At 37.9% G+C, this 27760-nt stretch overlaps 1 protein-coding gene across 2 annotated transcripts in view; it reads left to right on the plus strand.

The window, feature by feature from the left end:
- Positions 1-27760, plus strand: part of TENM2 (teneurin transmembrane protein 2) — a 632063-nt gene that overhangs the window by 563461 nt on the left and 40842 nt on the right. For both annotated transcript variants that reach the window (XM_075102131.1, XM_075102132.1), the window contains 2 exons: positions 13808-13954; positions 24783-24993. In XM_075102131.1, the coding sequence (XP_074958232.1) occupies positions 13808-13954; positions 24783-24993 (358 nt within the window). The remainder of the gene's footprint in view (positions 1-13807; positions 13955-24782; positions 24994-27760) is intronic.

The raw sequence follows: 27760 nt of genomic DNA on the forward strand, positions 1-27760 counted from the left end.
GATGTCCCATGCATAGATTTTTTGTTGTTGTTGTTTTGGGGGAGTTTTTTGTTATTGGAAATTCCTTTTGAATGGTCTTAGTTTTTAATAATATTAAATCTGTCTTTCCCTGTTGTTTTTTTTTTTTCTTAAACTGAAGCAAATACCATGACAATACATAGCTGTGCATCTCTTCACCTGACAAGAATCAGTGACTAAAGCAGATTAATCCAACGTATTGATCTTACAGTCATATTGCAGTCAAGGTGGAATGATCTCTAGATTTTTTGGCTGCATCTCTAACTTGCTTAGATATCGTGTTTCTCCTCCTGAGAGACGTGCTCCTAGCAAGCAGTCCCATTATAACTGATAACATCCTGCCTATACCAGCACAGATTAAAAACTCTGTCGAATATAGATGCAAGGCAACCAAGTTAAAAGCGGGGTTGGTGCTTTTGATAGCTTCAGTGGAGAAATGGAAAAGAAATACTCTGTCTATAAGCAGAAGGACCTAAGTATTTGTTCCAGGGAATTAAGGTCACTTGTCGTGAGGCTAGGGGAGGAGCAGAGCTATTAGTTGCCAGGTAGTAAATATATTTAATATAAAGCAAGCAGAGCTTAAAGAGTCTTTTCTCTTTCAAATTTCTTCCAAGTGCAGATTAGATACTCTTGGCTTTCTCCCTAGTAATTCCAAATCAGTTTCCCAAATTTATTTTGTGTTTAAATATCAAGGCAACTGGCTATATTTGAATGATTATGAGGGTTTTTTTCCCTACCACTTAGGCAGATGAAGAAGGAACAAAACGAGAGCTATCCTATGCTTTGTCTGTGCATGCAGGATTAAAAACAGTTTGTTTGTGAAAACAACATTTTTATTTCTGTAGCTTTTATTAGTTATTTGTGCAGCTGGTAGATATAAAAATTGGAAAATTGCATGATATTCATGAGACATGTATACTGAAAAGGGATGCAGAATGGATGCCTAGCACTTTAGAATTAAAGGCATGTTTATAAAATATATTTTATGTAGTGAAATATTAATCTTCTATTCTTCATCTGCCAAACACCTCAGCATACACGAACACGTAACTCAGAATGCATTGTTTATGTATTTTAATTAGTTTTACATATGATATCTATGTGGCAGAATACTGCTCCTGTGTTTTGGGCATTATTTCATCCTTTACATTTTTATAATATTTAAACTCCCTAAATTCTAGCTCTAACAGACATGTGAGATATATTTATTTTAATATTCAAATATCCAGTATTTTCTGTCATACCTTAATCATATTAAGATATGAAGATTTAGGATTCCTGGAAGCCAGAAGATGTATGAGAAGCATTTGGTGTATGTTGCCAAGGCTTTTTTCATTCCAAGCTATTCCACAGGACTTCCTCAAAACTTCTTTTTTCTCTTCAGTGTTTTCTTTTCATTTTCCTTTGGGACAGCTGAAATGTTTGGACTCCGTAGCCTGAAACCATACAGTGTATAGCCATTTATTGGAATCCATGTAATTAATACTTTAAGATCAGCTGCAAAACATATCTGTCTATATAGCACTTTTCATCCTGAAGGGGTTCCAAATTTCTGTATCAAATGAAGGGATATTTATCCACAGAGCATACTAATCTGTTGCACAGGAATGGAGGAAAATGCATATTTATGTTAAGGCTCATATTTATTCTTCTGATAGAGAAAACCTGCACACTAACACAGTATCTGCATTTGCATATCTGAAAGTTAATTGCTAAATTATAAACTCTATGCAGACATCAATATCTGATGAATAGCAAGTAATCATTGTGTAATAATGCCTGAGAAAACTGGGATTTCCTGCCCTGAGAACTGTTAATTATAAAGATCTAAAACTGAAGGTTTCATAGGTAATTCAGGTTGAAAGGATTTTAGGAGGTCATCTAGTCCAGCCTCTTCCTCAAAGCAGCGTTAGTTATGAGGTCAACCATTAGACTCTGGCCCATGGTTTTTAAGGATGACTTCCTACTGCCCTCTTTTCTGTACATTGGATAGGCTGCTACGCGCCACTCAGTGCCCTAGCTAAGCATCTTCTATGGCATATTGAGCAACACACGTGTAAAATATCTGCTTGTTCTCACTACACTGCCCTACTTCTGTTGTCATGTGTGTGCACACATCACACTCCCTCACATCTCTGAATTCAAATAGGATTAGAAATACCAGTGTAAACTACTGTTAAGTAGTACAGGCATAAGGGAAACAGTTCTGTTTGGTCACTGTAAATGCTGGCTTAGCTTACTAGAGCATTTTGGTTGACTTAAACTCTCTGCTTTGTAAAGCTACTTGTGTATTAAAGGAGTTATGGTCACAGGAGTGCAATTTGTATTTGGAGCAAAAGTGGATAATATGTGATTTTTGTGTGTGTATATATATCTATATATATATATGTAAGTTCTTATTTATGGAGTGAAGGAATTCATTCCACAGTCTTAAATTGGGTTCTTAAAATCTCTACCTCCTGCACAGATAAGATTAGCTTTTGTCAGCTTAGCAGAGCTCTTGACCCGTTTCCATTCCTCTACCTTAGACAGTCTCTTAAATATCCTGAGCCTACCAGATAAGGCGTAAGGCCTTAAATTTGATTTTGAATTTCTTTAGTAAGCCATTGATGAGAGAATTAAAATAATACTTTATGTACCTGTTCTTGTTAAGAAAAAATGCTTCAGTATTCACTTAGCTGAATTTGGCTTACACCCATATATATTGCATTGCTGAATGGACTGTAAGGGAGGTATGAAATGGAGTCTGACAGTCCCTCAGAAGTGGCTGAGAGCACAGCTCCTGTATGCCCTGTGTGTAGGATTTGTGAAGAGAAGTATTCTGAAGCTAATGACTGAACTGAGAACTGTGTCTTCCCCAAAAAATAAAAAATTAAATTAGGCTAGAATGTTAGTTTAGTTTTAGCAGGACTTTATACAAATGTTTGGAAATGGAAAATTTGATGCTAGTGATATTTGGCTAGAATGGATGCATCCAAGGGTTGCTTCTTTGTGGAATGGTCAGGCTCATGCTAGTCTGATGAAAGGAAATCCCCATTTCTAAGGGATTCATTGCCTTTCAGACAGGAGAAGCACCAGTTATCCAGGACCCTTTCACAGAGGATGAAGGGCTGTAAAAACCACCAGCAGCGGTTTACAACCCAAGGGTTTTCACCATGATTGGTAGTCAGTTAACGCATAGAGAAAATCCATGCTTTTCTGAACAGCAACCAATATGTTAATTATTATATGAAGGGCCCAGGTACAGCAAACTGCCAGGAACCTTGAGGCTGTACAGTAGCTGATTGAAATAATGTAATTCTGTTGAATGTGGCTGAATTTTGCCAATGTGGACCAGCTTGTGTCCTGGCCCTCAGCTGATACAACCAAGAAGATTGAAGAGTCAGTCTGGTCAGTGAAGAAGGATGTGATCCCAAGAAGCCTAGCCACTTCAGATTTAACAGTTAATTTTACATTACAGCGAGTCAGTTTTTCTCAGACAGATAAACTTTTCAACATTTGCAGTATACCTTGTGTTTGACAGGGCTAATGCCAAGGCCTTGTCTGTAGTGTCAGCTTCATGTTCCGCACAGCATCGCTGTTGGTGGTTTTGTTCTCCCTGTTTCTGTCCGTGCATTGCTTCTGAAGCGACTGGAGTTTGAAAGCTTGCCTTCTTAACATTTTGTGTTAGGCCATCATTGTTTGCAGAATGCTAGAAATAATTTCATTGTTGCCAAATCTGAGTTAGAGACCTAGGTTCAGACGTAAATGTGTGAACACAGCAGAGGACAATGATTCGCACTTAATTACAAATATCCTATTTGTAGGATACTTTTAGGTCTACATAAGTATGAAAGAATTATTTTCATGTGGTTATATTTAATGTATCTACACATTTAGCACGCTAGAAAATGTCTGATTTAACTTGGTTTGGCATTTACATTCCCTGCCTCTGCACTGCAACTTTGTTGCAAAAAATAATGTTTCTTAAAAATATTTACTGAGCAATAAAGCTACTGACTGTGATTTTCCTTTAAAATTGAAAGTAGGAGAAATGCTGGGTGGCATTTGTGTCTTGAGAAAAGCTAGCTAGTGACAGTGTAGTCTCCTCTGCACTGACCCATCGGGGCATTCATAGAGAAAAAGTACATCTGCCTCACTGGAGGGTTTTCAATCAAATGGGAGGTCTGGGAGCACTCTCTACTACCAGACAAAGCCTTGGTAGCAACAAGCGATGCTGCCCTTTTCAAGCTTGATCTTCTACTTTTTATATCTGCAGGGTCTTAGATTGTAAATATTTGAAATTAAGTCCTACCTTTGTGGCATCTTGATGTGTGCATGGATTTTAAAAGTTCGTATCTGAGCAGGTGAAGGATAGGGCTTATCTCTAGATTTATACAGGCTGCATTCAGAATATCATTAAATTGGGTTCAACTTTGGATAAGCATGGCACCATGCCACCTCCACCGGTAAGCTTAGTCTGGCTGGGAGCATGGGATGGATGGAGTAGCAGCATCCTTTGTTGTCTGGGCTCTGTATGAAAACTGCATAAAGGAACATGAAACCAGGAAAACCTTTAAAACCAACCACATAACTTGCTTTCCCCCAAAGTTAGAATAGAATACCACAGGTACTTCAGTTATCGGGGAATGATTCTGAATTCGTATATCATCTTAGCTGTTAACAATTGCAAAACTAGGGCTTTGCATTGTTTTCTCTCTGAAATAAGGAAAAAATAGGTAATTTACGTTGAATTTTATAAATTTCAGTTAGCCAAATGAAACTGAGCTTTTGAAATCTAATGTCTGGGATTTGACAGCGCAATATCAAATATCCTTTTGCCAGATACAGATATCACTTAACCTAAGAATTATGTTGTATTTTTTCCTCTTTGTCTCTTCCTATGACATGGAGAGGATAGAATGGGTAAGGAGTATAGAAATGTGACACAACTTTGTGTGTTAGCATATATGAGACTCTTGAAGCTTTGTCATTAATAAGTATGTCTAAAAGTGGACTTTACCAAAACATTTATTCAAAAAAGTTCAAATGCATATTTTTGAAAAGCTATGGCTGCCACATATTCCAAATAATAAAAAAGCAAATTGCACTGTGTGCAAGGAGGTTGAGTAGCAATTACTGCGTGAATCCTAATTTTTATGAATGAATGACTGAAACTCCCTGCCATAACACTGTGATTAACGTAGGGATTTTAGTTATTACATTTTAATTAGGTTATATATTCTTTTAAATAAGAGGTCAATATTTTGCTTGTTACTCTTCAATTGACTGAATTTACACATCCTGTCTTGATAGGTCACTATCATTACACTGCCACTAAACTATTTATAGAGACGTTATTTTAGAGATTAATCGAACTTGAGAAGACTTCTTTTGCAGAAATGATATTACATATTACAAAGGATGATGCCAGTCCATGTATCCCATCCAGAAACATTAATGCAATAAAAGATTATGGTTGTGCTACTGGTTTTATGAATGCAATTTCACCCGGAATAATATTCTAAATGGATTTTGTTACAGTCAAATTAATTTGAAAGAACCGGCTATCTTAAATACAAATTTTACTGCATCTTTTATGTATCTTTTTATTGGGTATACGAATATGAGTTGAATATGAGACTTGTTTGAAAGGAATACATTGTGTAACTTGAATGTGCTACTAGGGTCAAATTTTAGCTCTTGCTCAAAATCTCAGCAAATAATCTGCTTAGGCTGTAGAAGAAACTATATAGCTATGCTGTAGCTTTTGGGCTGCAGCAGTGTCTTTACTTATGTCCGTATGTTTTGTGTAACTACTTTGCTTATGCTGGTACACATCTGAAATGATCATCACCTGATCATCGATAAGCACCGTGCACAGAGTTGGTTTCTGTGCAGGATGTGATGCATCTTCTATGTTAAGGTCAGCAATGTCGGGGTGTGCAGACAGCACGCTGCCTGCACACCACACTCACGCCATCCCTTACCCCTGCCTGCAGTCTCTGGATGCTGTGGGGGCTGTGTGGAGACAGAATCCCATAAATATCCCACATTTGCAGGACTAGATCTGGCCTCCTGGCTACAGCAGAGCACTTGGTGTCTTAGCATTGCAGAAGCTTCTCAGTCTTATGACTAAAGTTCCCATCAATGCAATCTCCCTTCCTTCTTGAAACCACCCTTTGTATAAAAATAGCCCAAATTTTTGGACTCAGCTTAATCTCTTTAGGTATAGTCAACCTTCTGAGCAGACATGGATTTTTTGATTATTGTTCTGTTTGGTTTCCTCAAGTCTCAGGACAGCGTAGAACAAACTGTCACCCTCTTTTCCCTGTCCAGCTGTTGGCAGCTTGAAGGGAGGTCACACCAAAAACTGGTGATAGTTAGAGAATGCTGTTGGTTGTGCACAAGAGGGAGACCTCAAGGGTGTTACCCTCCAAGAAAGTAATGGGAGCCCATCTGCTTGAGTAGCTTAAAATGAAGTTGGATAAAACAGAATGTACTGCTGGGAAAAATCCCTTGTTAACAAGGCATGATGCTCTGACGCCCGTGGGGTTTTTTCAGTCTCAAATTTTTGTGGCCTATGTTGTAACATGAGTTTTCCTCTGTCTTTTTTTTGTGTGTGTCTGTCTGTCTGTATCTTTTTTATAGTATTTTCTTTTTCTTCAGAAAGATGCAAGTGACTTTTCTTGAGACTTCCTTTTTAATACCAGGAGTTCCCCTTTGTGTGAGGTTTGCTTCTTTTCTTCTAAACAGTCACATTGTTTTTTTCTTACATTTTCCTATTTTGTTTGGAAAGCTGGATGTTCTCTGAATTCTTACCTTTACAGGTGAAAGACAGAAATAGCATAGATATATAGCAAATAGAATTTAGAAGGACATTCTGTTATGTCTTACATATCCCAGGCAATTTAAGGAACCTTACTTAATATTCATAATTGTCTGCCTGCAAAGAAAGTATTAGGGTGGTGGAAATCAGGATTCTGGATTCTTGAAACTTGCATCTTGGCCTTTCCATTCTTTTCAGCCTGTTCAATAAATAAAATTGTAGCTGGACCATTCTTTAATTTTAACTCGGGCATGTATTCATCTCCCCAAACACATCTGCAAATAATTATTTATTCCATACATTCCTTTGATATCTGGCTTAAAGAAATACTTAGTGTATTGGGTAATTTTAAAAAAAGTTTTCTCTAAAAACTAAAAATAATAAAAAAAAACCAACCCAAGGAGTCCAGTCATGTCATCTTGGTTAGAAATGCTTCAGTGCCGGGGAGAAGCTCCTGCTCTGTGTGAGCGCTCTCTGGAACCACAAGCAGCACTGCTGTGGTATTTGAGCAGTGAAATTTGGCTTTTTATTACACTGAAAGGCTGGGCTAATTCTTAACAATTTGTCAATCTGTGTGACTGTCCTGCTTCGACGACCTGAGCTAGTGCTTCTGCATGGCTCTCGCCTGTTCTGGAACTGTACAAACTCACTCAAGGGGGTCTCACCTCTCACTCAGCCAATATTATATTGCGTTGACCTATGTTTAGTTACGTGTTTTGGATTTGAGTTTATTTTAGTTGAAATATTACTCTGTAACTTGTGTGTGCCTACCATAATACTGTCTGTCATTTTCATTTGTGTGCCCTTTCTTTGGCTTTAACTAAGCCCTGTAGGCTTTGGAATGGAAGGATTAAAAATAACAATAGCAAATAAAAAGCATAATTTTATTTTCAGTGTTGCTAGGTACCTCATTCTATGTACCTCATTTATTATTTGCTAGATAGCTATAGGCATACCAGCACCTTGTTGAAGGAATGAACAGAAAATATTAAAACAGTGATTATAATCTAAAATCCAAATTAAACAGGCTGTTTATAATTACTGCTTTTATGTCATTTCTCTATATTTTGTAGGTACCATCATATCCTTGACTACTTTTATGTGCTACAGTTCTGTAGTTAACAGCTATAATGAAGAGGATTTAGCTGTAATTTAAATGTTCCCCTTGAAACTCATGTGTATCCTGTGAGTGAGAGAACTGTGCTGTACAACATACTCTACTGCAGGGCATCTTCACTCAGAGGACCACCTGGTCCAGTGTCAATTCAAGTCAATGAAAAGACTCAACTGACTGCCAGCAGGCTTTGGATAAGGATGTGTAAAATGGGGTTAGGCAGAAAGATAAACAGGAGATGCTACATTCCAGGCTATAGTTGCACTGTATGTGCGCCAAATGGGGAAAGGTGCTGGGAACACATTCTATCTGCTTGAAGGTATTGTTTGGAGGATAGATGACTGATAGACAGCTATGGATCAGAAGGACTCAGAAGATGTAACATCTTGATTTACATCTAATTTTCCATGTACAAACTGACTAGAGGCTAGAAACATTATCTGCTTCTCTAAGTGGTTACAAGATATCACCTAGAGACATTTTACTTTTTTCCCCTCCATCTCTCCTATTCCCCTTCTTCTTTAATTATGCTAGGAGGCTACCTATTCCTTCAAAGTTTGAAAACTTTAAAAAGAACAAGATTTCTGTAACTTCTTTCCCCCTGGTTGCCCTTTCCCTTCCTTCTTTATCAGAGTGATTGGCCCCACCATAACTGGGAGTTCTGATGATTATTGTTTAGACTGAAACCACAAATTCATTGGACTGTGTGTCTTTATATTTTGATCTACTTAAAATGTTTTGTTTAGAATTTTAAAGTAGTTTATGCAAAGGAAAATCTATGTATGCCTGGGTGGCTGGGTACATTTGTATTTGTATACCTAGAGTTTGTGAATATCAGTAAAATGGAAAGGAACTCTGTGCAGAATTTACCCAAAATCAGCTTAGAATTTTTGATGTAATGTCTAGATACTGGAAATTAATTTACTGAGTTAAAAATTAATCACCTTATGCTTTAGTCTCAGAATAATTTAATTTTAGGTAAAACCTGTGAGTATTCTCTCGTAAATATATCCAGCACTATCACTTTCTTAGAAACAAGCATTGTCCATGTTGATTTTGTTTACTATTCATAATGATTCTGCAGACTTTCTTGTTAAATTTAGTTTTTAATAAATCTCTCAGATAAAACTTACATAGGCCTGGAGGAATCAGTAGACTTAATTTTGCTCACAAAGACCTCAGTGACAGCGATGTTTGTTGTTTTCTAGACTATCTTGCTATTGTTGATATGAAAATCACTTTGATTTGTATCGTTACAGCATCATGGACTGTGGCAATGTGGAGCTCTATGAACAAATATAAAAAAACCTAATATGTTAAGCTCATTTTCTCTCCTGGTTTATAAGGGCTTTCAGACAGGAACTTTCTTTTCCTATTGTGTCTAACCAAAGGTCTCAAACCTTTTGATCCCTTTTCTCATGAATATTAATAATGAGAAATAAGATTAATGTAATAATTGTAGATACGTAGTAGTAGTTGACTAAATACTCCCCCTTATATTGACGTGTTCTCATTTCTCCTAGTGTTTTGTTAAATAGTGTCCGGTTCTTCTGACACTACATTATTTACTTAGCGTTTGTGGTAGATCCTCTTCCTCTTAGTAACAGGCACAGTCAAGAGACAGAAATCTAGTTCATTCCTAGAAGGAGGACATCACCTACTTTATGAAAAAAAGATACTAGGCTCTTTTTTCTTAAGCCACAGTCCTCTCATGTTGTTACTGAGTATTCATTTGTACTATGCATCACCAAAGTTCCTTTCACTGTAATGTACTGTCATCAATGTGCATTGGAATGGATAAGCTGAAGAAATGTAAGTGAAGAGCTTTCAAGTAGTGAGAAACAATGTAGGTATATAGGGGGCAAGTGTCCCTGTGCACCGAAACAGATAAATTTGCTGAATCTCTGCGTACCAAATTTCAGAGTTGTCTTTAAGCCCTTGTTGTGATCTATGAGAGTCAGCGTTCTCATGCTACTTACTGCTGTAGATGTGGTATATTAACTTGCCAAGAAATAGGCTTTTTAAACTGTGAGCAAGTTAAGAATGTAACAGCCTGTTTGAAAAAAGACAAGCAAGAAACACCATAAAATCCATTAATGTATTTGTTCTGTTACTCTAATTTAGTTGGGTAGTTGGAAAAAAATCTGAGAGAGGAAGTAAATTCAAGCATTAAACACTAGCCCTAGTGTTCCAGAACTGCAAGATTATAGAGATTGTTCTGTTCCGTGAGAATGCTAAAAAGTGTTCTGGGATCTCATGTACAAAACACCAGTTTACATCATTCTCTGTTAGATCCAGAGATATAATGCCTTTATTTTCTCATTTTCCTTTACCGCTGCCTTCCAGCATTCACTTTACTTGAATGCCGGGCATTTTATCTGTCTGTGGTATGGAGAGGGATGAATTTTAGTATTTTGATTTTGAAACCTTCTTACAATGGTGGTCCCTCACAATGCTGGTCACGGATTCCTGACACTACACTGCAAAAAGTACTGAAACCTTTCTTGCTGCTTTAATTGTAAATGCATATGTACCTGTATTTTATATATATATTTTATATGTACCAGCCCCACAGGCAAGTTGGAGACTGAAAGAGAAAGGAGGTTGCATTAGTGTTCACCTCTAGCAGCAGCAGCCTGTGCAGAGACATCGCTAGAAAAGCATGAGACACTTGAACTGCTGTTGCCCATACTCTGCCTGTTCTGTGAATAAATAGGTTGTCAACATAGCACTTTAAACAAGCATTTTCTTCTTTCTTAACCTAGCTTTTTGACATTTTCCATTAGGCATACTGTCATAGAAAAGATGAGTAGCATGAAGGGCCCTTTTCTGTGCTGTGGCTGAGAGCGTCATACCATGGTGGATTACTTCTTAAGGTTAGATATTGATAGCCCTTCCCTCTGTGACTACCTTACTCTCTCTTTGACTACCTTACTCTGTGAGAGAATTCATAAGACAGCCAGGAGGTAATACACTGTGCAGTGTGAGCTAGGACTGGAGAATGAAAGCAAGCTTTAACAATGCACTTTTAGTGTCAGGATATGCTTCGCACAGTGTGCGTTTCCAGCAAAGCCCATATGTCTAGCTGTGAGCACTGAGCATCTGCTGAGTCTCGGAAGGCTCCTCAGTTAGGCATTTTGTACTTTGTGCACTGTCAAACCTGCTGAAGTGCATCAAGGCGCATTAGCCACATGCAAATGTTGTGTGTGTGGAGGTTGCTCATCAGCACTAATCACTGCACACGTGCATGTGTAGTGATATTTAAATGCACTGCCTAAATACAAAGTTTTTTAGAATAAAACTTGTTAGTAATAGACCAAAATGGAGCTCCATTGTCTAGTTGGTCAACAGGCTGTTAGAACAAATTTTGATCTAACAGACTATAATGCTATGTACATATTTGTCCAACATAAAGCCAACTGTGTGTTTATAGTCACAATTAGTATTTTTTCTCAATTAAAACAAATAGTTTGTCCTACAGTATGATGCCTCCCCTCAAACATTATCATTTTGGTCATTCAAACAACCTGACAAGTGAAAGAGATAAAATAAATGCCTTGAAAATATATTATCTGTGCTGCAAAAGTAAATGCAATTTTTTGTAGCTAAGATATGCAATGCCAAAATAACCAAACAGTTAAGTGAAGGGACCCTGTATTTTTTTAATACACAACAGCATTGAAATAAAACTTCTAGGTCTTGTTTCTATCTGCTGATAGCTTTCTATGTAAAATTAACTGAATGGTCTTGGATCTGTTCACAGAGGTTTGGTATCTTACTCTACAGAGCATTGGTGGAGAACAAGCTGCTGTGCCAGTGCTAGAAACAATGCAAGTTCAGGCACCTTGGTAGGACAATGCACAGGAACTTTGGTTGCTGTTATCTATAAAGAAACTTTTCTGTGGGACAGCTGAGGTCTCAGAGGTCTCAGTCCAGCACCTTCCACAAGACCAGCATTAATTTAAAAAAAAAAAAGTAAAGGAAACTTTCAGAATTACATCAAAAATTAATGTGGCTGTGAACTACTTAGTCCTATTAACATTTAATTAATCACTATGAATGTATCAGGCAACAACCCAACGAGGAAAAGTAAAAGTGAATGCTTACATTTTTGTCATACCAGTTGTATGAGTACCAGGAATAGAAAGCAGCTTGCTTTCCCAACTTGGACACTCCTGCAGCAGTGTGAAAACCAGTATGGGGTCAGAGGAACTTCTCTCTAACATCACCTGGCTACAGCAAAGGCAGCTGGGAGGCAGAGGAAGAGGCAAACTCATAGCTGTGGCGTTCTGAACAGCTTTGTTGAAACACACAGGCAGTCTAAATTAGTGATTTCTGGAAGGCTGTTCAACCTTTCAGCACTAGTGTGAAGGCTGTGCAGTTTGACAGTTGCCTCTATTGCTGGTCACCTGCAGAGGCCAAGGGGCACAAAAGCAACATACTGTGCTCTTAGTCTTTCTCCAGTGCTGCACATCTGAAGTGGTGCTGCTCAGACAAAGAAAATATTTTTATTCACTTTCAGGATATTTCTCACTGCTGCCTTCCTCACTCACAGCTGGTGAAAAGTGTACACGCTCTTACTCATTAGTTCCTTGGTGCTCTTAAAGTGCCTGGGGAAGGGAATGGAATACTTAATTAGTCACAGCTTGGGGTCACAGTGGCAGATGCATAGGACTAACCCATCCAGTTGCAGATCTTGATGCTGACAGTGACCCATCACTGCTGGTGGAGGGGAAAATGAGAGACCATAAAGCTTTGTGAGCTGTTTTGAGATTAAATTTTTTGCCCAATACCAACAGCAATGAGATTAATTATTCCACGTTCGCTGGTGGTTGTAGAGATGGCAGGATTAGACTGTATTGACAACCCGAACAAGAGAGTTTGTCAGTGATTGGGATCCAACATCTATTGTCAGTATGGTAACACAGCCTTCTCCTCCTGCTTAGACTAATGAAAAGGTGCTATGAGAGGTCTGGTGCAGGACTCTCAAAACATCTGTCACTTACACAGGCAAATACATATGCTTGTGTGGATTGGGTGTTGATGGATTTGTTTGTATATACCAAGGCTGGAATTTGGGTTTCTTACCCATTTTCATAATGACTATTCGGTAAGATACAGTAGTGCCTCCTGAGACTCATTTAGTTTCAGGAAAAAACAGTCGCGGTTTTCTATTACCTATGGACATTTTGTCAGAACGTATAAGCACCTTAGCTAATTAATATTTTTGTTCCTAATTCAGCTCTTGCTGTACAATAAGCCACGTCATATCCATAGTCAATTCAAAACATACATATTTTGTGGGATATCTATTCTAAGGTGCCTTTCAGAAAGCATGAAATGTTATGTCATAATGTAAGTAAACAGTGTTAAATAAGTAGATCTTTTAAAATTACTGTTGAAGAAGGAAAATAGTTTCAAAACTACTTATTTAAAATTTGTGTTTAGAGAAGCTCTGGAGAACTAGGGAATACACAATACAAAAGGCACTCTGCATGCCTGTTGAAGAAGACATTCTCCCTCATATATGTGTATCACACACATACAGTGGGGGGAAATAACGGACTGTGATCTTCTGTCGGCAGACTGTAATTTCTGCTAACTCAAGAACCTTTACAGGGTTCTTAAAACGTGCTATGGCTGATGGTAGTACTTCTCCTGCCTTTTGGCTTGAGTTAAATCCCCATTTCTCTGAGGCATCCCCTTTCTTTACCCTCCTCCACCCAGGGCTGTGGCTCTGGGCCAGGAGAGTGTTCGTCCCACCAGCAGGAATGAGCCTTTTTGTCTGCACAGTAATATTGTCAGAAGTCTGAGTGGCAGTGTGAATGAGTGCGTCTTGTACTTATCTTCTCCGTTTCTTCAACCAGATGGCTGCCCTGATTTGTGCAATGGCAATGGGAGATGCACGCTGGGTCAGAACAGCTGGCAGTGTGTCTGCCAGACCGGCTGGAGGGGGCCTGGATGCAACGTTGCCATGGAAACTGCGTGTGCCGATAACAAGGATAACGAGGGAGGTGAGCAAAAGTCTTTCAATTCCCGGTCCCTAAAGAACAGAGGGTTATACACACTTTCTTCGTGAGTCATTTTCCTTCAGAAAGACTTCAGCTGTCATTGTTGTCAAGTGTTGTTGTTACATTTCTTTTGAAACAAACGAGTCTCAGCGAGCTGTGGCCTTCTGGAGAGACGTGGTGACCCACAACGCCTGCGTCAGGAGCAAACAGGCAGTCTCAGTCCCACTCCACATCCCACTGAAGCCCACGGTGGAGAGCATGGCCCAGCAGACCAGAACTTTCTCCTGTGGGCTCTTGGTGCATGTGAATTGCAAAACAACTTACTGTGCCTGTGTGCACAAGCATAGAGGCCGACTGAGGAGGGTATTTAGCAATATTTTTTCTGCTCTGTGCTAAAGGCCAGGGTCATGCTCTCACGTACACAGCCTGTGTAAATGGTTGCAACTTGCAATCGTATTGCACAGTTCATGTGCCAGGCTTTAAAGGGCTGAGTGAGGTGTGCTGAACAGTCGTATATGGTAAGACCCTGAGATCCCAGTTCAATTTTCCCTCTCCTTTATCAGTCATATCCCTATTAAATATAGAATTTGTATTCTGTGTTTACTTTCAAAGATGGCTTTAGTTCATCTTGTTTTGTAGAGCCTTCCATGGTGTATTAGGCTTTGCTGGGCTGGAAGCAGTTCTGAGAAGTTATGCCATCTAAATAGGATTGCTTGATCTATCTCATTCTTTTAAAGTAGCTTTCTTATACCCTTCATTACAATGTCTTTAGTAGGTCACGTAGAGTCTTTTTCATTTATTCTGCTCTTCATTAAAAGTCAAACATCAAGCACAGTTTTGAGAATCCTTCACTTTTCTTTGTCCAATAATTAACTTAAAGAGCACGTGTTGTTTGCTGATTAATAAAAGTTTTACTCATGGTATTTCCTAAAACTGCAAAGAAACATTTTGCTCGTTTAAATAGCTGCTTCTAGGGTAAAATTGTCATTAAGATGAATGCTTTAATTTTATATAAAATTTCAGGATTAGATTACATGATCTTAACCACATCCGAATATCATCCACTAGTTTTAATCTGTAAAACCTCTCTTAGTTCCTTGTTTTCACACCTGATCAGTGCTTACAGAAATATTTTAAAAGAGCCACTGGAACTTGCTTTATAGCTCTTACGGAATTGTAAGGAGCAGAATCTAACTTCCAAATGACATTATTTGGCATTTCACTAAATAGCACGACCCACTAAACTTGTGTTAAATGCAGTGTAAGAAACTAAAAGGTAAACTGCTTAGTTTTGCAGTTTTTACAGGCTCTGAAGGAAAATTTGAAAATGTATATATAATCAGATTTTACTATAAACAAGACCTTAGTTTCAAAAAAAATTATTAGAAATACTGGAATAATTTGTTTACTTATCCAAGGCAATATTCTGCACTTGTAAAACAGGCAATGACTAGTGAGACCATTCAGCTGGTCACACCGATTTAAAAATGCAGAATTCTAAAACTTAGTTCATGAAAGGCAAATGGTAGTTCATTGAAGTCAAAGAATACATAGAATAAATATGCCGTACAACAGACATATAATATTCATCAGCATTACCATGCATGGTGCATGGTTGCTGGTTTACCATAGTGGCACCTGAAAGAAAACTGTTTGGCCTAGCCAAGAGAAAGGTAGAAAGATTAAGGGGAGAACTCTTCAGACCTTCTCAACATTTGCTTGAAGTTGTTTTTTCTAGAGGCTAGAGACATTACTCCATATTGCTTCTTGTGGGATTGTAGATAGTTTGAAAATCTCTACCTGTTCCAAGGTCCAAACAACCTGAAAAGTCCATTTAATCCACACATTTCTACATGGGGATTTTACGATAAAGGCAGAAATTAATCTCTTGTCTTCTGACACTTAGCTCAGTACTTCAATCCGACATTCATTACTACTCTCTAACAGTTTCATCCTTATTACGTTTCTGTAGGGTTTCCTCTGTAAGGGAGCTTAGGTGATGTTCAGCACCTGTTCAGCTAGCTGTTTCTTGCAAGGTATATCTGAAAAACTGACAAACCCTTTGATTCAGCCACACTGTGTTTTGGACACAGTGCAGGTGCCACAGGCTGAGAGTCACCCACAGGCTGTGTGGCACTGCAGTACTCTTCTCTTTCTTGTGCCTTTGTGATTTTTGCTGTTTCAGTTTGCTTGATTATATTTTGAGTTTCAGGTTTCTTTGAGATGGCATGAGGTCCTTTCCAATATGCGCTGTAAAGGCAGAGTCGTCGTCATTCCCATCAGTTTATCAAATTGTCAGTCACAAGAGGTGCAACAAAACTCAAAACTGAACGTTAATCACTTTAGTATATCAGAGAGCAGTTCTGCCTTTGCCTTAAGCTGTACTACTGTATATAAAGTGTCTGCTTCGCTACACATTTGGCCAGGAACATGTTCTGTGACCTATATGTTTATTAATGCTATCGCAAGGGAGACCACGGGAGAGTGCAGGAATGGAGAGGAAGGAAGTGATGTGTGCTATGCGCTTCAAGATGCCCCTTTATGTAATTGTGACTGTGTATGTAAAGGAACAGATAAAATTAAGTTTTTTAATTAGACAAAGCTGAAAACTGTACTGTGGGAATCAATGTTAAAGATTCAGCTAGTTGCCAGAACCCCAAGTTTCACATAAATCACAAGATTATTGAAAGTTAAACAAATCACCTCTCCTCCCAGTCTCTCTTTTCATTTGAAACTCAACTGAGTTTATGTGCAGCAAAATGTTGAACTCATTTGCTGCTCCATTACCAACATTGCTCTATTAACATAAGCAAGTAGTTCTGGAGTAGTACCAAAGACGCAAGCTGTTCTTTGGAAAGGCAGTAGGGTAGCTAAAAATACAATTTTTTGCCTAAATTAGATCCTTTTCTGGACAGCCCAATCTCCTCCCTTTTCCATCCATCTATTCTTGTTGTTAAAATAGAGTTGCTTCAGTGTGTCACTGAAACATATCTATAATTTTCTGTTTTCCATTCTTCCCCATGCGGCAACAGATTTAACATATTTTGGTGCTCTTCCGCTGTTCAGCCATTCTTATTGCAATTGCATCGCACAATCAGATTCAAAAGCCTTAGGCCAAGTCTTCATCTCATGAATGTCAAGAAGAGCATTGCCACTGACTCCAAAGGGATTCCCATTTGTCCTGTTTTGTCTTATTATCTGCCACAATGCGAGTTCCATGCCATAGTTCAAAAAGAGAAAAATGAAATATTATACTTAATATTTTCTTTCAATTTTAGATTAATGCCCTTTAGCTGGTTTATTCCTAGAAGAGGGAGATGTGTCCCTGTCTTGTTGAGACTTACAAATCTTCATTTTAAATGTGATGTCAGCGTGTGTTACTCACATAAATAAAACAGGATTCCAGAGCAGGGACAGGAGAGAACATCCAGAGCTGTTTGCTCATCTTAGAGCTGTTCAAGTAGAGCTGTGCCTGATCCAAGGTAGCACTGGCAAAGTCACCTGTATTTGTCCTTACCATCACCTGTCAAATCTAGCTTTGGCCTTAACAGGGTCTTCATAAACCCATCTAGGGTCGCTATGGTGCATAGGCTACTTTGCCGAAAAAGCTTGGAAGTTTCTTATTTAAGTATTTGTCTATTTATCTATTTATTTATTTATTTTTAAGGGGGAAGCCTAACTGAAAGGTAAGGGTTTTCTGGCATTGACTCACTTTTAAGGTCTCTTTTAATTGGAAAATGCTTCTGTTTTACAAAACATGTTTGGATTACATAATTTACTTACTGTGGCCACTTCTAAATCTAATCCCTTTCCTTAATCAGTCCCTCAGTAGTCTAATAGTTATTAAGCATCTTTTGGAGGGATTAGAAATAGCTTTATTTTAAGACCTATACTTGTGATTACAATGTATAATCCTCCCAACAGACATGTATAACCCATTTAATTCACCATGGATTTATTTTAGGAAAGTAAGGGATTAAAAATGCTATTTTGAGGAATGGGAGAAGGTACATTACTTTTTAAGTTCATATTCCTTTTGACATATTGCTTAAGGAATTCACCACAGGGACAACTTATAGCCATCTTTTTACAATAACTATTTTATAATAGTTTAGTTGTTCCTAAATTGCAAAATGCTTTTAGTATCTTGGAAGAATATTCATAAATGGTGTATGTTTAACTAGATTTCACCTTAGACCTTACAGTGCTTCCAAGTAAAGTGGACAACGTAATGCAGAACAAACATCATATTTCTTTCCTAAAGTACAGTTTCACTAGATGTTGGGTGCAGTTGATACCAGGAACTCATGTTTGAGGGGCCTTTGTGCTGAATTCTGTAGGATGATTTGAGAGAGGTATTTAAGAACTCTGACTTCTGCAGAAGCAGCCCTGGCAGAAGTCCTGTATCCCCCACTTGGATTACTCTTTCTAGGCTTTCTTTTCCCTCTTTGTCTCTTCTCCCGCCTTTCGCATCCTTTCAAAATTACTCTTCTCAGGTTTATAATTTTTATTGACAAGACAGTCATATGATGTAATCTCAGAGAAAGGAAGATAGCTAAAATTTTGCTAAATTGGTTTGTTTCAGATTTGTCCGGGATGGAGAGGGCAGGTGCAGGCTAGGTAAAGGGAAAAAAAAAAACAAACCCAAAACCAAAAAGCTTAAACACAGTCACTGCTTATATCACTTCACAGATAACATTTCTCCTCAAAATGTAATTATCAGGACTAAAATTGGGTGGGGAAGGAAAGGAAGCAACACATAGCAGTATAGAATACTAAGCTAAATAGAATGAGGAATTCCTTGTTTGTTATACAAAACGGGACAATCTTTTTAGAAAACATTTTAATTTATTTCCACTTGGCTTTCCAAAGAGAGTTGTGCATATCTCAGAAGGCAAATTATGCCCTTCCATTTGTTACTATATAGCTGTAACCCACCAAGAAGTACAGTTGGCAGTAATTCTGTTTGGCACAATACATTAAAGATAATGAATGAGAGAAAGCCAACTATCTGCTCCAGTATGAATTCTCTTCACTTCACAAGAAAAAATACAGTTCTAGAGAAGTTCACTGTCAGGACAGTGCACTTGATTGATTGAAAGGCTGTTTATTTGAGTTGGCTTAGAAAACTCATCTCTGAAATTAGACAGAAAGAAAATGGAAAGAAAGAGGACTGTCTTCCTGCAATAAACATTTAGAAAAAAATTGCTTTTAGAAAATTACCAATCCTGTGGCTTGATACTGCATCAGTCTCGTGACATTTAAGATAATACAAGTATTTCACAGCACAAAAGCAAATCATGTAATTTAGCTTGCCTCAACAAGCATTGCCTCAGCAGGGGTCTCTAATTCAGCACAGACAAAAGATTTTATGAAGTTCTCACTATAAATACCCAGAATACTCTTGGTGCAGAAAATACCTTTCCAGAGCCGTACAATAGTCAGCTTTAGAACATAAAATGTAATGAGTAGTTGAAATCTATTGTGGATGGGGGCCAGTGTGAGTCATGTAGGCTCGAGTATAAAATCCATATCAAAACTAGACATTATGTAATTTTGACAAGAGCTAATGAGTGTGCTTGTATGCGATTTTGTTAAAACTTCATGTCAGCCTCTAATCGCCTTTACACACATTAGCCAGCTTATCCTTACACTGTCCCTCACGGGATATGTTACTACAGTAACATGGTCTTATAACCCATGGAGAAGCGAAAGCAAGAAATTCAGTGACGGCAAATTCCGTGATTTAAAAAGCCACTAGTTGCTGCATCGGTATCCATGTGTACACTGGAACTGAACAAACATTTTTTTCAAGATTGTTTTCATCTTCGAGCCCTCTAGGTCAACTCTGCTCTATGCGATGTGTAGTCTGAAGTTGGCACATCAATAATCCACCAGTATTCACAGGTTCTGAAGGCCCACCAGGCGCTCAGTGCGTAGCTGGAGCTACCCCTCCAGCAGTTCCTTCCAGCTGGGGCTCTTAGGGATGAGGGTTTTCCTGACTGCCAGAGCCCTGGGCAGCACAGGGATCCTGAGGGGGCAAGGGATGTGGGGCTGTTGCTCTACCAATGTCATATTCCAGGGTACTTTAAAACCTCATTGGGGAGCTTTTTGGACAGAGGCACACACAATTTACACAGAAGACAGGATTATTCTACTTTACCACAATTTGGGATTTACAATCCAGCTTTCCCTGAAAGGCATCTTTGATTTAGGTTTATTGTTCCGAAAATACTCTGTTGTGCTCACAGCTCGCTATAAAATCCAGTGGTATGATGGATATCCTGACAGTTTATGGAGAGGTTTTCCAGTTTGGCTAATTGAGGAGCAGGGCTGGAACAGGGTTAGAAGCCTTTCCTTTCTTGTTAGCACCAGGAACTTCTGAGGAATTATTTTGAATGATGCATGCCAATATAGCTAACAGTAATTAGGTCAAGCTACAGAAGTGAAAATTTGGGTTCAATATTAGATAAAGCTTCCTGGTAATAAGATATACTAGGCTGTGGAATAGCCTGTCTGTGGAAACAGTTCTGCATGCAGCTTTAGAGCTCAATTAAAATATTTCTGTGTTGGCAGAGAGAAGGCCTACTCTTCTGATAATCTGATAGAGCATCTCTAATTCCTTCACCTTGGGTATATTAATACTACACATAATTAAAATCAGATCATGATAAATTAACTAATTTGCCCTTAGAGTGATCAAAGGCCCTTTTGCCCTCAGGGTTTGTAGTAGCTGCTGTTCCCTCTCTCCCCACCTCCATTTTAATCATCAGTCTGAAATGTTTATTGGAGAAAGAAAAATTTCCAGGAATTACACTCTGAAAGTCACCAGCTCCTGAAGCTAGTGAAGTGTAAGGATGCCCTCTACTGAGTGTGTGCTCGGTTTTGTTTTGGAAACAAAATTGTCCCCTGCTGGGTACAGAAAGCAGCTGGATGTCAGCTCAAAGTTGGCTCATTCTAATGTGTATCATGAATTGAACCTGAAACACAACCTGCAAGTATTTGATGAAGAGGGGAAACTAAAGATCATTTACTCATCAGAGTTTAAAAAACCCCAATAGCTCAAGCCTCAACTTTCCAAAGAAAGGTTTAGCAAAATTCTGGAATCCAGTCACCTGAACATGATGAGAAAAATATTCAGTGGTAAAGGAAAACTGATGATAAGAGGTTCTAAATACATTAGCAGTAAAATAAATTCCTATTTCTACTGAGAGCTTTTTAGGCCTTGCAATGATGTTCAAGAGGAACACAATAATAGGCCCGTCTTAAAATATGGCGTACATGAGTAGATTATTCTACATACATGTAGTACTTTAAAATTTTCTTTTTGCTGTTAAGTCTGTCAAAATCTTGTGGAGCAGTTCATGGAAACTCAAGAGATGTATGTGTATTCATTAGCAGAAGTGAAGTCTTCAAGAGGAATACCATGTCACTTGATTTGTTTCTGAAAAGATTTGGGAATTCAGAAGAACTACAAACAGCAACAGAGAGCTAATCCTGTGGTGCTAGTTTAAATCAGATCAAAATTTCCTATTTCTTTCTTCTCAGTTAAGTCAGGACTTCTTTTGGTCTCAAATTGTTGGAGGACGTTCAGCACCATCTTAACTCCCGCTACAGTCTCTTCCCTTTAGCATACAGAGTTTCAGAGAGCTGCTAACTGGCTGGTTTAAACTCAGATGTGTATGCTATGAAAAGCAGCAATATCTTGGTGAGGGTAATGGTGAGGTTTTTGTCATTGAATTAACCATATAAATAATTCAGTGTGCTTGAGGAAATCTGGAAGACGACAAGCTCTGAAATATATATTAAAAACCAAAGTACTGAATTCTAATTAAAATTCATGCTTATGGCAGAGTTTTCTCTTACAGAAGGTACATTTTTTTCAGCCCTTGTTTTAATCAACTGAGTCTAACGCAACTAAATGATTCTGTAACAATTTACTTCACTTTGTATGTAATGGTACCTATGGCTGGAGAAATGGGCTGATAAAAACTCATGAAGTGCAAGGTCCTGTACCTGGGGAGGAACAACCCCAGGCACAGATGTATGCTGGGAAACACTTTTTAGTCATGAGGATGACCGATCACTGGAGCAGGCTGCCCAGAGAGGCTGTGGAATCTCCATCCTTGGAGATACCCAAAAGCCGCCTGGGCATGGTCCTGGGCAATTGGCTTTGGTAGCCTTGCTTGAGCAGTGGCATTGGACTGGATGACCTCCAGAGGTCCCTGCAAACCTCAGCCATTCTGTGGTAATATGTCTGGATAGCAAATTAGGCAAACATGAACTAGAAACAAATATATTCTGACAGTAATCAATACTCTTCGTACATAGAGATTTCAGAGCAGCAAAGTAAATAATAGCAGCAATGCAACTATGCATGCAAACAGTATAGCAGTGTATAAGCCTTTGACACCAAAGAGCAGCGCCCAGGTTCTCACTGCATAGGCTGAACAGATCCATATCTTAGTTCTGCTGCTACGACAAGCTGGATCAACTAGTTGACATAAGGTAAAAATATCCTAACTCCCAAGTCTTGTCATCTGGGAAAAAATTAGTATGGGCAAATATAGCCATATATTATAAGTCATAATGTTTCCAACAAATAAATCATGTGTAATTATGTTACAGTATATGCCTGTATTGGCTAAATATTCTTGTAAGCATCTGAAAGTGTGCAACCCTGAATTCACATAATTGCACAAAAACCTTCCATCGTGAAAGGAATCATGCACAGGTTTCTCCCTGGTATTGAACGGAGATGTTTCTAGCCTCCCAGGTCCTGAACTGGCAATTCAGAGCCGTTTGATTGCCTGCTTGATTGTTTGTGAGATAACAGTGAGATTGGCAGTGACAGGGTAATTTACTGAAGATTGCAATGTCAGACTATATCCAAGGGGGCTTGCGAGCATAAAGATGTGATTCGCATGACTGACAGGACACTGAAAGATTGGTATGCCAATTGAAAGTTCATGGTGTCATCAGAAGTGTTCGGTCACAGCATCCCATAATCTGCTGCATGATGAGGTCATTAGAGACATAACATACGCTCACCTCTAATAACAGGTATAGCAAAAATACCATGCAGCTTGAACAAGTAAATGTAAATTTGTCAAAGGGAGTAATTTATATCCTGTCTTTTGCTTCTGTTATTTCTAATGTGATGATAGGATTCTCTTGGCTGGTGATTGTTTGAATAAAAGAATTGAGCGGACTAAACAGTGGGCAGCTTTAAGTTCGTAGTTAGAGAGGTGTCACAAACTGAGAAAGAACATAGGATGCTGAGAAAAAGTTCTCAGAGCTTAGTAAGTAAACTGCCTTGAGTTATAATCTGAAGCTAATGGTGTCCTCACAATGATTATATAAAGTGGGTGGAAAATGGACTGTAGCAAAAAAGAAAATTCCTGCCACCACATTGGAAAGGATTTCAAGATGAATGGAACTCTTAATATGAATAGGTGACTGACCTTAAAGCATCGTATAGCTCTCGCAACAAGGTAGTTTGCCTAACATAAATGTCCTTAGAGGGCTGAATGGAACATTGTCAGCATACCCTGGCAATTTTCTTTTTAAATCAGGAGACATTTCAGGCACACATAACCCATTGGAAATGCATAGCTAATTGTAAAATAAGAAAGCTTTTTATAGGTTTGGGTTGGTTTTTTTGTTGTTGTTTTTCCAGTTATCGCTGTGTAGGGTAATGGTCTGTTGTGCATTTGAAAATCTTGAAAACACATAAGTCATGATCTTACTGTAAGGTACTTTTGTCAACTGACTTACTGGAATGTTCTCTCCTGTGTATGATATTCAGTATGTGCCCAGACCATAGTTGTATCCAAAAATCAGATTAATATGCCTTGGGGAGTCTCTGAAAGTTCACAGACCTAAGTAGATAGAATGCCTGCAGGTTGATTGCCTGATTCTTGCCAGAGTAGATGAACAAATGTTTCTAAATTGTTAGAGATTATAATATTTTAAAGTAAATTGTTATTAGTTCCTAAATTACAGTAGAACTCCATTGAGAAAATATATTTCAGTTAAATGAGATACCAAAGGAAAGGATGATGGTAGAGGTTGTTACTGTATGTGCTAAAACCAGCTGTGATTTATCTAAGTATACAGATCAATCTGCCCATTGAGGATTCCATTTTAATTTATGGTGTTTAAATTTTAATTTTTCTTAAAAATACTTCTTAAGAAATATTCTTGATGGGCAACCTAATATGTAATATAATCACTGAACCCACCAGCTTTGTGACTGATCCTTCCTTATCCAAGCATGCAAACAAGTTCTGATTCAGGTATCTATGGGAGGTGGGAGTTCCAGCAGTACTGCCATATGAATTGCCTCAACAGGTACAATGTAATTTTAATTTTACTTGGGTAATGATAACTTGCCCTGTCACCCCTCACTTATCTCCCAAAATAGAACAAATTAAATTCTCAAGACTCTTACAGCCCAGCAAGGAAATCTAAAAACATTGTTGGAAAGATTTTTTAAAAATCACAAACCAAACAAACAAAAAACCTAAACGAAAAACCCTGTACTCCTTCCACTATTCCTTCTTACTAATTTCAACCCTTAACAAATTTCTTTGGGATTGATTCTCATCTAACATTGGATTAAATTAGTTGTAGCAGTAGTGGTGTTTAACCAGTGTATCTGAGAAAGTCTCATCCTCATTGCATTATTGCTTCAATTACCAGTTTTATGGTATAGAGATGTTATGAAGAGTAAGCGTTAACATTTTTTCCCAGTGCCTTAAGATGTCCATTAGATATTGCTTGATAGCACTTTGCAGCCAGCTGAATCTTAATGATTCTTCCCTTTCAGATGGCTTGGTTGACTGCCTAGACCCAGACTGCTGCCTCCAGTCTACTTGTCAAAATAGCCTGCTGTGCCGGGGCTCACGTGATCCTCTTGACATCATACAACAGAGCCATTCTGGTTCACCAGCTGTGAAGTCATTCTATGATCGAATCAAGCTCTTAGTGGGGAAGGACAGCACTCATATCATCCCAGGAGAAAATCCCTTCAACAGCAGGTAGCAGCTATAAATATGACGCTGTATCTATGCAGTTGCACTAAATGGGAAAATTTCTTCCAGAGTTTTTACTCATGTTTTAACATGAGATACCATTTGCAGGTGCTTCATGTGTTTGCATCTTGGGCATTATTCCCACTGAGGGCATGCTGTTGCCATTTGTGATGTGGCCTTTATTTTATAACACTGATTTTATTAGCATTTTAACATATAGACAACACCTAGAAGGTTCCTTCCACTGAGTAGGAGCTTCTGAGGTTTACATTTTATGAAGACTGCAATCTGGAACAAGGGAAAACGCAGACTAGTTTACAGTTAGAAGGAGATTGCATTTTATTTAGTGCCATTAGCACAAGTTTCAATAATGGAATAACATTTCAAATTATTTTAAAGATACATTAACTTAGGGGATTTTATTATTTATTCCTTACATAAAACTGATTTACTTGCTATTTTACTTGCTTTATCAATGTATCTGACTGGGTTTTCATTTTCTTCTTGTTTTTTTTTTCTATGTCTGTTCTTCCTATGATTATTAATTATATATTTATAATTAATCTAAAAGCCAGCACATAATTAATTGATATTTGATGTCATTGTATGCTTACAAGAAGAGTGGTGTTCCTATTTATCAATATTACTTAAATATCTCTCTACGGAAAGATGCTAAGAAATTGAGGAGTATGTTAATTATGTTCATATTGCCAAAGTTAAGACTGAAGAAAGAACTTTATTTGAGATAACACCCAAAAGATTGGACCTCATTACAGGAAACTGTTTTCTCAGTCAGGATTTCATTATAGGCTTACTGGGTGATGTAGAGCAAGTCACTAAATATTTGTCTGCAAAATGAGGATCATAATGTTTCTGGATACACCAGGCAGGTCCCCATTGTAGTCATCCCTGTGATGCTCAAATAGCACAGTGATTTCCATATTCTATCAGAAAAGCCCTGTTGGATCCTATTCTGTATAATAGAGACTTTATTCTATTTTATAAAATACTCTATGTGTACACACATGGAGTTGTTTGGAAAAATGGAAGAAAATGGTTTTGTTTTCATCTAAATTTGTTATTGTTTTTCTCATCATGTCTGTAAAAACAAAATGGGGGAATTCTTGCAATTTTCTGCAATGTTGCATGAAAAATAAAACTAGACAAGAGAGAGGCTTCCTAATTCATGAGGCTGAATAGTTTGTCCAAAAAGTAATATAGGCTACAGCATAAAAAGCTGTAGTCCACAGTCCACAGGCTGGTTGGTACATGCGGCTCTATATAGGCTACAGTCAGCAAAATTTCCTTGTGTGAAGAGGAGCAGGCACTTTCCTGTTACATATTATATGCTAACCGGTGCTTGAGCGTTGCCTCATTAAGGCACCCAGAATGAAAATGAGCTTATTCCCTGTATCTGTATTCCACTATCATCTGCTAATGTTTAGTTGTGCCGTTAACATGATCCAACACTTTATTCCTGGATCTTGAAGTATTTCACAACAGCAGGTGATTATCATTCCAAATTTCTGGATAAGTATAGTGATATGGAGACATTGCGCCATCCAAGAAATATTAGAAATTAAATTAGAAATAATCAAGCTGTTTATGTATGGATATGGGTTGGAGTCTTCAAGACAGCCTAAGAATCAGACCTCTAGACTAAGTGGGAGCTGGGCCCTTCAATCCTGAGGCTCCTTTGAAAAAATCTTATTTGAAATTTTAGATTTTTTAAAAATATACATTTTCTAGGATTGCTGGTGGCAGGAGTCTTAGTTCTGTTTTATTAATCTAATGTACGTCATGTATTTTAACATATCTTTGCAAATGGCATATTAATGACACTTTAAAATTGGCCTTAGCCTCTAAGTTGTGGAGGTGCTTTTGAGAATTCTACAGCTCAGCTATTATTTTTGGTACCAATTTTAGGTAAATCTAATGTATAGTGTCAAAATGAAACTTTTAAGACTAAAGTTTTTGACTTTTAATAAGTGTGACAGGGTTAGACTCAAAGTTTCACATATACTGAAACTGCCATAGTCTCAAGAAGTAGCTACCATGAAAGATAACGGCCTCTCTCTTTTCTTAGCTTATTCCATTGAAAGAGATGAAACAGTGGGATATATAGTGGTTATGATTTCTTTTTCCAGCATTAGTTTAAGAAAAAGAAGTTATTTCCTACCCTGCTAAAACAATAAATAACAAAATGTATTGATTGCAAAACTATTTTCATAAAATTATGATCATTTCTGTGCAGAAACGAAATGAAATGAGGATTTTAGGAAAAAGAATAGCTATGTGTTTTTACACATATAACTTCCGTGTTCAAAAAAAAGGAATTAATATATCAGCTTAATTTGTCAGTTACACTTTTAAAAAATCACAAAAAACCCCACTGTCCTATGTGTGGCTGTTAGTCAACATATTGCATCTTTTAAATCCAGATTTTAGCTACAAATTTTAATATCCATTGTGTTCCATGTTTGGCATTTTAGAAGTGAAAAGGGAGATTACTGGCCAAAGTGTTCTTATTCAGATTATTTCCTGAAATAATAAAATGGAAGGTAGAAAACTGTAAGTCATGAACATGATTAGTTCTCTTCTGCCATACGATGATTTCTTTCTAAATCTGCTTTCTGCACCGTTCCCCTATAGAAGTTTGAGTGACTATCTTCCTACAACTATTTCTGTATGTTTGTAACATTAAATAATTCAAGCAAAATGAATAATGCCAAGAGAATTATCTTGGTCCTATGTACTCCCAAGTAGAGTTTCT

Source organism: Phalacrocorax aristotelis, chromosome 8 (genome assembly GCF_949628215.1).
Source record: "Phalacrocorax aristotelis chromosome 8, bGulAri2.1, whole genome shotgun sequence".
Taxonomy (NCBI): domain Eukaryota; kingdom Metazoa; phylum Chordata; class Aves; order Suliformes; family Phalacrocoracidae; genus Phalacrocorax; species Phalacrocorax aristotelis.